General features: G+C 46.8%; 3 protein-coding genes across 3 annotated transcripts; 1 reads left to right on the forward strand and 2 right to left on the reverse strand.

Moving 5' to 3' along the window:
- Positions 1–1,829: 1,829 nt before the first annotated feature.
- Positions 1,830–3,811, forward strand: N7478_004566 (cytochrome P450; the record flags this gene model as incomplete). The annotated part of the gene is made up of 5 exons (XM_056920780.1): positions 1,830–2,253; positions 2,574–2,908; positions 2,964–3,100; positions 3,160–3,545; positions 3,612–3,811. 5 exons carry the CDS (start codon positions 1,830–1,832, stop codon positions 3,809–3,811), a joined length of 1,482 nt encoding a protein of 493 aa, XP_056778817.1.
- A 481-nt stretch (positions 3,812–4,292) lies between these two features.
- N7478_004567 (DNA-directed RNA polymerase) lies at positions 4,293–8,476 on the reverse strand (the record flags this gene model as incomplete). The annotated part of the gene is made up of 2 exons (XM_056920781.1): positions 4,293–7,598; positions 7,661–8,476. 2 exons carry the CDS (start codon positions 8,474–8,476, stop codon positions 4,293–4,295), a joined length of 4,122 nt encoding a protein of 1,373 aa, XP_056778818.1.
- A 686-nt stretch (positions 8,477–9,162) lies between these two features.
- N7478_004568 (uncharacterized protein) lies at positions 9,163–10,297 on the reverse strand (the record flags this gene model as incomplete). The annotated part of the gene is made up of 3 exons (XM_056920782.1): positions 9,163–9,378; positions 9,462–9,724; positions 9,811–10,297. The coding sequence occupies 3 exons, from the start codon at positions 10,295–10,297 to the stop codon at positions 9,163–9,165; spliced, it is 966 nt and encodes a 321-aa protein (XP_056778819.1).
- Between the last annotated feature and the right edge of the window lie 725 nt (positions 10,298–11,022).

Here is an 11,022-nt window from a genome sequence, read left to right on the forward strand (position 1 = left end):
GTCGATGAGAATGTTTCCGAAATTAATATCTGTATGCAATATATGAGCACTATCTTATCGAGGCTGTAATGATCGTACCTCCATGAACAATCCCTCGACTGTGTATGTAAGCTACAGTGTGGATTAGCTGAGCCGTCAAAGATCGAGCAACATCAATTGAGAAGGTGCTTGTCTCTGTTGCCTCAGCCAAGCTTACTTTTGCTGGCGATGTAATATAACACTCGTGGCAGCCATTGCACTTTGAGACTTGAAGTGGTCTTTGAGAATAGGGATCATAGGCCATCCCGGGTCTTTGAGATAAGATGGATCAGTCAAAGAAATCTGAAGATCAGCCTGATCGGATTTGAAATCTGCTGTGTTTATTTTTAGTGCGACGTGTGAGTTCTTTTGCTTGTCGCGTGCAAGCCAAATAGTCGAAAATGATCCGTGGCCTAGCTTATGGACAATGTGATATCTATCTTTCAAAGTATCACCGATAACCACTGGATGGTAACCGCCTTGTCGGTATTTCTACAAATTCTCAATGACCCATGATTTTATGATACTGAAGAAAGAATAAGTTCGGTCCGGGAATGACTTTGTTGATTGGGCTGTCGTTTGAGCTCGAGTATGACGGTACGATGAACAAGTCGAGACCAAGGGTAATAACCAAAGACGGGTCGGTCGAGAAAGGGCCAGGGGCCTCTGTCTCTGTAAGTGACTGCCTCTCATGAGTAAATTGCACGAAAAGTCATCATCAGTAACCAAGGGCGCAATGGAGGTGAGGTTATGTCGACAACGGGAGGAAGTTGTTCCAATCCGACTGATTTGATTAACGCGATCTAGGGCGATATGTACGCCAACTGCAACTGGTCAAGATCAGAATGAAGTTTAGATTTTTGTTTAGTGAAAAACAGAAATGAGAGTTGATGCTTGGCGGACTTCTGGTTGGCTTATCGCCATAAATTATGTATTATGCCCATAGTTTCAAGATTTGATACATACTAAGCGTTGTCTCCCACATTTTTTGGGTTTTACATTTCAATAACGGAGGCATAATGCTGCCGTATATGGATACCATCAAGCTATATGAAGTCTTATCATTTGTACTAGCCGTGCCTTACTCTACGGTCAGTATACCAAATGGGGTTGCGGGTAGTCGTGTTTAGTGTCCAGACCGTAGGGTAAGGCACGGCTAGTAGTAAAAAGACCATTGTCAATGGGATTTCTAGTCCGAGGCTCTATAACCCGCAAAGCTAGATTGAACCAGATCTAGGAGCTCCCTATAATTTGAAGGATCTTGGCCAATCCGTCGCTTGCACTTGTAAATTGCGATGTCAGCAGCCATTTGATTTTCACCCCCACTTGCGCAGGTGGAGAGGCTCGATCACTATAACTCGCCACATCCCGACGCAGCACGGCCCAGCCCGGCACCAAAACACCCAATAGTAAATATCCTGACCTGTTGTGTCACCAAGCCACACTTTATTGTCCAATCACGAATGGGAATTACAGGCCATCGGTAGCTCTTGCTGTGCTTTTGCCCTGCTGCATGTCATCTCCACTCTATCGAAGCGAACAAGTAGATTACTGGACAGGAAAGTGAGAAGGAGACATTTGACCCCAACAATACGTGTGATTCTGCACGGGTTCCAACCCCCTCCACTGAAAAATGACCGAACCTAGCCTATATAATGACAGGCGCTAAGAACCGCAGCACAAGCAGCGCAAGAATATCACATCTTCCAAACCACTCAGAGAAAAAAGAGGGATCCAGCCCCCAAATTCTATACAAATACACAATTACAGAGAAGTACGGGTAGCCTTTTGGCGTTAGGCATCTAGTGAAAATGGTTCTTCTCTTATCCGACTGGGCTCAAGACCCAGGAAGCATTGCAGTCGCTTTCTCCTCACTGGGGTTTCTACTCCACCTCAATCTCATTCCCTTCGAGATCGACGAGTCAACGCCTCTCTTAGCGAGCGCTTTTGTGTTGTTCTGGATAGGATTAGCTACAATCTTCGTCCGCTTCCTCGAGTTGAGTGTGTTTTCAGCGATTCTGAATACATTCCTAGCAGTGTCCTCTTTTACGGGAGCTCTTGCTACCAGCATGACTATGTACCGAGTATTCTTTCATCGCTTGCGTGATTTTCATGGTCCCCTGGGGGCAAAAATCAGTCGCTTCTTTGTTATGTCTGACATTTCAAAGTCTGGCTTGAGATACCATGTTGAACTTGAGAAAATGCATCAAAAGTACGGCGATTTTGTACGAGTCGGTAAGCAAAATCACTGTCAGCCTAAGCTAGTATCTTGAATTAACCAACTGATAACCTCAGGGCCGCGAGAGATCTCCATTAACAGGGCATCTGCTGTACCCTTGGTTCTTGGTCCACAATCCCGGTGCAGAAAATCTGCTTGGTATAGCATAGTGACCGGCGATCCACATAAGAACTCTCTAGTAACTATCCGAGACCATGATATTCATCGTGCGAGACGGAAAGTGTGGGACAAGGGTCTCGGGATTAAAGGTAAGGCGTGATCCCGATGGCACTATAGCGGGCTCACAATAAGTTAACCTGATTCTGGAACCATCTAGCCATGGCGGATTATATGCCTCGGGTTGAAGCTAAAGCAGATGAATTTATTAAAGGATTGAGAGAGCGTACAGGCAAAATAATCGATATCACACAGTGGTCATTGTTCTATACATTCGACGTTATGGGACTAATTGCTTTCAGCAAGGACTACGGGCAATTGAATAATGGCAAAGAGCATTTTGCCATCACCGGCATGCATGATCAGATGGAACTGGTTGGGGTTTTCAGCGCAGTTCCCTGGCTGATGCACTTGTTGCAATCTATCCCCGGCATCAAAGGATCATTCGAAATTTTCCTTAAATATTGTAATCAACAGGTGGATGAAAGGAAAGCAGTAAGAGCAATCATCAGATGTAAACGGACAACTTGAAATTACTAATTGATAATAGGAATGGAAACAGGACGAGGAGAGAAAACCAAATGATGTTGTTTCCTGGTTGATTAAGTCGATGGAGGATGGCGGCCCATCAGCCCCAGGCCCTGTGGCACTCTATGAAGATGGGAGATTAACCATCGTTGCTGGAAGGTATGCAAGTGTATAATATTGTCATGGTTGGGTTTCAATAACCTCTAACAGATTGATAGCGATACGACTGGAGCAACACTAGCCAATGCCTTCTACTTCCTAACAACCCACCCCGAAGTATATCAAAGACTGCAAAAAGAGGTGGACCAAGTGAAGGCGAGTGGCGGCGATGCATCGCAGATTCCCTATCTCGATGCAATAATCACGGAGACTCTTCGGTTGAAACCAGTCGTGCCCAGTGGTCTAAAGAGACTCACCCCACCCGAAGGTCTTGTGGTCGATGAAGTGTGGATTCCAGGAAGAACGATTGTCATAACTCCGCAACATGTCCTACAGCGAGATGAGCGCAATTTTGAGCGACCCTTGGAGTTTCTTCCAGAAAGATGGTTGGAAGAAGGAAAACATATGCACAAAGATGAACGCGCGTGGTTTCCTTTCAGTATAGGTATGACGCATCTAAGGAGAAGAAATTTGATATTTACTTGTAGGGTTTCAGCTAATCGATCCCCAGGCCTCTATTCCTGCGTTGGTAAACATCTAGGTCTTATGCAGCTTCGATTTGCTCTACATAGGGTTGCGACTGAGTTTGATGTCTCATTTGCCCCTCAAGAAGACGGCAGGAAATTTTTCGAAGACGCAAAAGATACTTTTACCATGACTTGTCCATCTCTTCAGCTTGTTTTGAACAAGCGACAATTAGCTCAGTCTTGAGATAGCATCAGCACATAGTACATTTGGTCTTTCCAGTCTCACTATTTTCATAACATCTTTTGCATTCTCCCATCTTCATTGGTATTACATGTCTATACGCTTCGGAGTCATCTTAAATGAACTTGGTGTTTGTTATTGGTCTCTGAAAGCTTGGAGACCATTACTACTACTAGTAGTACTTAGATGCGTCCAATACCAACATTGAACAAAGCACGATATCAATCCGCGTCCTAGTATGATTGAGGATCGAATAAGCTTGGAAGTAATAAAGTATTATGTAAATGGATGTATTCAAATGTTTCTATCAATGAATAGTTTGTTTAACAATCATGATGTATGTAGTACATATATGCAATAGCCATTTAATGGCAGACGTAGATATACAGTCGGTGAAAACCGACATAAAAACCCAAAATATCGTACAATAACGCCCATCACATGCGTCCCCATAAACTCCAGGGGAATTCAAGAATTTTTGTTTTTAAGAAAAGAAATATTGACTGTCACGGATACGGGTAATATCCCAAGTACCCTTGGCAGGGACGTTACGGAAGCGAAGAGGCAACCAGAGCCAAGTGTAGGCGCCTTGGGCGGGCTTCTTCTTTGTCGAGGTGCTTGCGTCTGCTGTATCATCGGCATCGATAATTCCATTGTCTGTTGTAGTGTCCTTGGAATCCATCATGTCGAGCTCAGTGAACAAACTTGAGATGGCAGGGTCGCTGAAATCAATGTTTGCGTCTGGTCTGCGCTCGGCGGCAGCTAAGTCTTCTGGGATCTGACCCACTTCAGCGGCTCCCAAACTGCTGGAAATAACGAGATCACTGTCGGATCCACCAAGTGATTCAAAGATTCCGGCTGCAGTCTGCATGGCACGGCCTTCAGCTTGCTCAGCAGGATCTTCCGATCTCAAAAGAGCCTGTCGTCGGGATTCAGCGAACAGGTCCATGATCTTCTGGTTGTTACCGGCAGTTTTACGACTAGCACGGATTGCCTTCGCGATTGGGTTTTTGGCGGGGAGCTTTGCGAGGAACAAGTTCTTGCTGTAACGGATATTAAACTCCGCCGCAAGCCGCCCAATAACATCATCGGAGTGCATGTGGACGAAAGCATCACGGAGGATATGGTTCATGGTATCGATATCGCCGGCATGAGTCCAGAAGGAGTCATGCACGGCAGAGAAAGTAAGACCGGCTCTCTCGCACGCGTTGGCGGATAACATCATATGAGTCGCATCGAGGGAGTGGATGAAGTTTGGTGGGAACGCCTGGAGCTGCTTGCGTCTTGAGACTACGTCTTCGGTGCTGTAGTCCACAACATTGATGTCTTGTAGACTAGTCTGGACACGCCGCGCCTTGCGGGTGCGGTATGGTTGAACGACAGGAAGACCAAGCGGTGTGGTCCAAATGACGGTTGACCGGAATCTCTTGGCTGGATCTAAAGCCTTGGACGCCGTCGCAGATTCATCAGAATTAGGCGACATCACTTCCTTAGCGATTTGATCAATCTGATCGGGAGAAATAGACTGAGTAATACGGCTGGCACAATCACCTAGCCAGTGCTGAATCTCAGAGGCACCATTGAACATGGTACCAAGAGCTTGGAAAATCTTGCGGGCGATATACAAGGAGCCTGCTTTCTTTTGCTCAACACTCATTTCCGGGTAGTGGTCGACGAGCTGCCTGCGAACTTGTCTCATTGCACCCATGAAGGTCACACCGTAGACATTAGTCATGACAGTCTGCTTAACGATTTTTCGAGTAATCTTTCCATCGAGCACCTTGGCCATCTGGTGGCCTTGTGCGGCGTCTGCGGCCACAGCCTTTTTCACATAATCTGATACACCGGTATAAACATCAGATGGTCTATCAGATGGCTCGAGGTTGACCTGCTGAGCACCCACGCTATCACCACCAAGCGCAGCATAGTGCTGGAGGCCGTTACAAGAACCATCCTGGTGAACTGGCAGACGAGAAGGATATTGGAGCGGGTCAGGATGACGAAGAGCATTGCGAAGTTCGCAACAAGCTGCCAAACACTGCCATGGATCCTCTGCCTTCAACCACCATCGCTTGCCATTGAGACCATTGTTGGCAGAGTCCAGGATGCTGTCGAGGTTGTCCACAGCGAATTGCTCACGCTCGGCCATGCTTGCTTTGTCAAATCCAGCCAAATTGGCAATGTGAATCTTCAGCCAGCGCATACCATTGACACCAAGTGGCTTGGCTTTGCTGAAAAGAAGTAGGCCTCTGGCATTATCTGCCCCCATCTGGTTAAGGTAGGGGGGAAGAGGGTAGGCACGACCACGGAAATCCATGTTATGAGGAAGGTAGAAGGTCTCGTTACGGAAAGAACGTGCAACTTCCATCTGAAAGTTTTGGAAACATCTTTGCGAGTGGAAACCGGACCTCTGGTTTTCCAAGTCGCGCATCTGGTTCTGCCAAGCCTTCTCTGCTTCAGGGCCAGCTGAGGGATCTGGCTTGGGGGGTAGTTGAAGATCTGGCTCCAAGGGCGACAGGTTTGCGACGTCTTCACCGGAGTTCCAAGCTTCAAGCATAACATCAAAAACGTCTCGGTTGATAACCCAACCAGTGCCACCGAGAACATCAAGACCATGTCGAATTTCCTTCAAGCCATCCTTTTCAAGGGCGGTTTTGACATAAAGGGGCTGAAGCCCTTCACCAGGAGTAGTACGGACGATGTTGCTTTGATAGATCAAGTAGCCTCCATCTTTTGCCCCTGTCCATGGTTTTGGAGCGCAGACCATGGGAAGGTGGCGACCAAGGAGATCCACTGGAGGTTCTGACTTGACTATTTTCACAATCTCCGGGTGCAAGTGAAGGAGGCCCAGGCGTTTTCCAAATGTGATCTGGTAAAGATGTTGAAAGGCGGGTTGCATGGAGCGCGTCACTTTTCCTGTCTTATCGTTCTTGCTCTTGACGGGGGCTTTGGCGACATCGAAGAGAAAGCAGGTCAAGACCGCACCAACTCTGACTTGGATTCGCGAGTTCCAAGACAGTGTAGGATCCTCCACTTGCATACTCTCAGACATATTCTTCCAACGCATGCGGCCAGTTTTGCTCTTTCGGTCTCCAAGAAGTTCTTTCAAGACTTTGGTACGACGAGAGTCCTGATTAGTGGCCTTTTTAAGGCATGCATCCGCAATCAACTCATCTTGGATGTCACGCCCAACGGTGGAAGCAACTGCAGAAATTTTGACACCTTTGTCTACGCCCGCGCGAGTGAAAGAGGCAACTGTAGCGAGAATAGTGATCGCAGCCAGGCGGTCGACATCAAGGCATTTGAGGAAGACCGAGTATTCGCATCGGTTCAACTGCGCGGTTGTTCGAATTGGTTTTCCTTCTTCTTCCTCTGCCATCTTGAGTTCATTTTTGATTTTGAGCACAAGATCACCATGCCATTGGCTGATCACAGTGTTTATTTGCTTTTTGCTTGTCATTGTATCAATTCCAGCTTTTGTCATGCCTTCATATTCGGCACGCCAGCGATTCCTTGCAGACTTGATTGTATCAGCCTCAAGTTGCCGTTGTCTGAGTTGGTTGTACAATTCTTTTCGTTGTTCTTCGGTGCCTTCGAAATCAGCGGGGAGAGAAATTTGAAACTTGTCCGCGAACAAGCCCAGAGATTCCTTGAGTGAAGTTAATCCAAGACCCTTCTGATCCGCCGCTAGAACTTCCGCGATTTGATCCGTGTTTTGAGGCGACAGGTCGACAGAGTTTTGAAGTTCTTCTAAATCAATTTTGGCGTGTCCTAAATCGGAGGAACAAATCTATGAAAACGAAAGTTAGACAGATTCCCGTATAAGTTCAGCTGCGGCGGACAAAAACAAACCTCAGACAATTCACCCAGATCCAGATCTGTCAGGATTTCAACTGCCAAAAGATCCTCGTGAAGATCCTCCTTCTTAGCAAGTTCCCAGTATCGGCGGACTGTCCGGTCGCGCTTAGAACCGTGGAGCATACGCAGCGCCATGCGAATCATAGAGGCATACGTGATGGGATCCGGCTTCACGCCAAGGGCGCCCATGTCACGCTCAAACCACCTTTGCACCGGGGGAACCATCTCGCTCTGGCGATATATGATCATATGAGAGATCATTTCCTTCAGATACCGGTTGTGCAGGTGTGTGAACTCGACAGAGTCGGCCGTGTAAACAGATCTCAAACGAGTTAACAGAGTGGCGGCTCGATCAAATCTGCCAACCTTGAGGGACATATCGAAATTGGCCATCATCTCGTTGGGATCGCCACCAATGCCTCGAACTTTGCGAAAGATTGTTGGCTGGGTTGTGGGTTCCTGTTCAACGATGATCAAGGAAGACGGGTCGAATTCGATGTTCGAAAATAAGGATTTCGGGCTTATCGGCGATTCCATAGCATGCGTCAATGAAGATTCATCAACGATGGACGAGTATGACGGTTGATCGAGTACGAACGGATCCGCTGCGGTAGCGAGGTTGCGATGCGACGATTGGAAAGATGGCCTGCGCTTTTCAGGTGCCGGGTTGCTAGGAGAATTCAACACAGGACTCGATCGAGCAGAACTAGAATGGAGTCGGGGCATCGAAGACTTGCCCAATGCCCGGTGGGCATTGGCCTTTCGTAAATGAAAGATGGCATTTTTCTGACGAGCAACTCTGGACAACATGATGCAAATGTGGCGCTTGAAAAGGCGGAGGTATTAATAAAATGGAGGTTATGAGAGGGGAGGCATTAAAATAATAAAGAGGTGTAAATAGTAAAGGGCGTAAATGCAGATAACTGATCGAGAAGATGTAGAAGCGCTGGGAGGAAAAAAAGGGACAATTCTGGAGCGACGAAGTATCAGGTATCTCTTGGCGTCAAAACCTCCAGAATCGAATGAATGCCGTCCCGCAGCCCTCGCCGTAAAAGAGATGGACAGAAAAGAATGAAACGGGGGGAGGGATGCAAAAGGGGATGTCGAGCACAAGAGCAAAACGGAGTTTCGGGATGAAAAAAGCAATCGCGGATAAGATTGCGGACGCGTGACTACACGTGACCAATTTTGATCTCTGGCGATGTTAATTGGCGGATCACTCTATGACTGTGGCAATGTGCTCGAATACGATGAATTATGAATTTGACGTCCTTGTGATTAATACAGGGACCGGTGGAGCACTCTTCACTACCAATTTAATTATTATCAAGAAGCAAAAAGTATAATCTATAATAGAGTGAGTTATGCTGGTCGAGAATTGTTATTGTAGATTATTTTATTCAAGGATAACTTGGAATAAAAACGACGGATATCATTGTGAACAGATCATAATCATTACATTTTCTATGTTAGAATTCAGTAGGGATATCTGGAAATTAATCCTCATCCTCGGTATCTGACGCGCCATCTCTTTGCTTTTGGCGATTTTGCTTCATAGCCCAGCCCGTCATTTCTGGATGGGCGGGGTCAATTCGAGGAGCACTCATACCATCAAGGTATGCCTCGCTATTGATAACCGCTTCCAATTGCTGAAGGTCTTCGGGGTGCTGATTCATCATGTAGTTTTCGTAGGTGTACCAAGATTCTTCCGTCTGTAATCGAATGGCGTTAGATATATGTCATCCATGGCAGAATTCAAGAGGGGCGCCAACAACAAGGTCATAAGTATACATACCTCAGCATCAATCCAGTCAAATTTCTTCCACTTCTCTTCTTGCATTCTCCTCAGCAGATCCAGGTTCCCAGCCAGCACGGCACCGCCATCTTCTGCGCCCTTAACCTTCACATCGATCGCACGAGCTTCGGGCTCAGCCCGCTCTTCCTCATCTTTCTTGCCCTTGGCTCCACGTCCTTTGGGCATCTCATCTAGAGCATCGACATGGTGGTTTTGCGGATGTAATTGCACCACGGCGGCGACAGGAGAAAGATGCAGGTTTTCTAGAATCACCGTTAGCATTTGGTCAACACTCAAAATTGGGTTCCGCAGAACAAAGCATGACCGCAAAGAGACGGATTGCACATACTTCCTTTAAAGGTTCCGAGCATATGAACAGGATCTCCCTCCTCTGGGGGCTTGATCCGCCCACCGAGCGCTTGTGTCTTGACCAGTAACTTTGTATCCACCATTTTCTTGTTATCGAACACTTCAACGTCTCCGCCTTCGCTCTTAACTCTCATAGCATTTCCAGCTGCCAGTGCTCCCGCACTAAATCCACCGGACATTCCGAAAGAACCACCATCGCGAGCAGATCGACTTTTCTTCATACCCTCTCCATAATTCAGACCTTTCTCCACATTGTAGTTGATACGGGTGTGGATGGGGACATCCATCTCAACAAGGCCTGTATTAGGCTTCATGCGAAGCTCTGTCGGTCTCTGGCCACGGCGTTCATTGTAGGGTTTGTTCTGGGGGCGATCGATATATTGGAAGACATAACGAGAGATTTCGGAGTCTGTCAGGAAGACATCATATGATGAGATGACAGGGTCATCATCTTCGATGGAACCCATTGTGTTGCGATAAGATAGGACGTAATGATAATCAGATAAAAGAATAGCCACCAGTGAGATCCCAAGTACAGATCAGAAAGAATTAAGCACCGGGCTCTTGCTCAACACACCGTCGACTTTTTTTCCTCTTCGCTTTGATCAATTGGTTAAGCGGGGCGTGGCAGAAAACAAGCCTGGAAAGCTTCGCTCACCGCCTTGAAGCGCCCCCTCCAAACGCGGACACCCCTTGCAATGCTTTAGACTGAAGGCTCGAAACACGAAAGTCCTGATTGACTATCTCAACAGACACAATATTGCGCACAGTATCGCGCACATTCTTGGCATACATGACCTGTTTCCGATCTGGTTTTGAAGATGTTTGCTTTGTTGATTATTGGTTCTTTCTCGGTGGTGATGGCGATGTATGGATGAGAGCAGGATTTAAACATATGATACCCAATCAATCAATCAAGTTTCTATGACCTGATAATTTTTTTCCTCTGAGAATCAGAAATCTACATAAGCTGTAATCTACGATTATTCTTATTCTACGAGGCGTTCAATCTCGAACCCTTCCTCAGATGAAAGTTCACCAGGCCTTTTGACCTATCACGCCTATTGCCATTCCCATTGCAAAACTTCAAGGGGTCTGTGCGCTTCAAGTTCATGGCCTGGCACTTATATGATAATTTAGCACTACTAGTAGTCCTAGAGGGTTGGCCACGAGTAAGATGACTTCTGAATAC

This window comes from Penicillium angulare (genome assembly GCF_028827245.1).
Source record: "Penicillium angulare strain IBT 27051 chromosome Unknown utg000004l_segment0_segment0, whole genome shotgun sequence".
Lineage (NCBI taxonomy): Eukaryota > Fungi > Ascomycota > Eurotiomycetes > Eurotiales > Aspergillaceae > Penicillium > Penicillium angulare.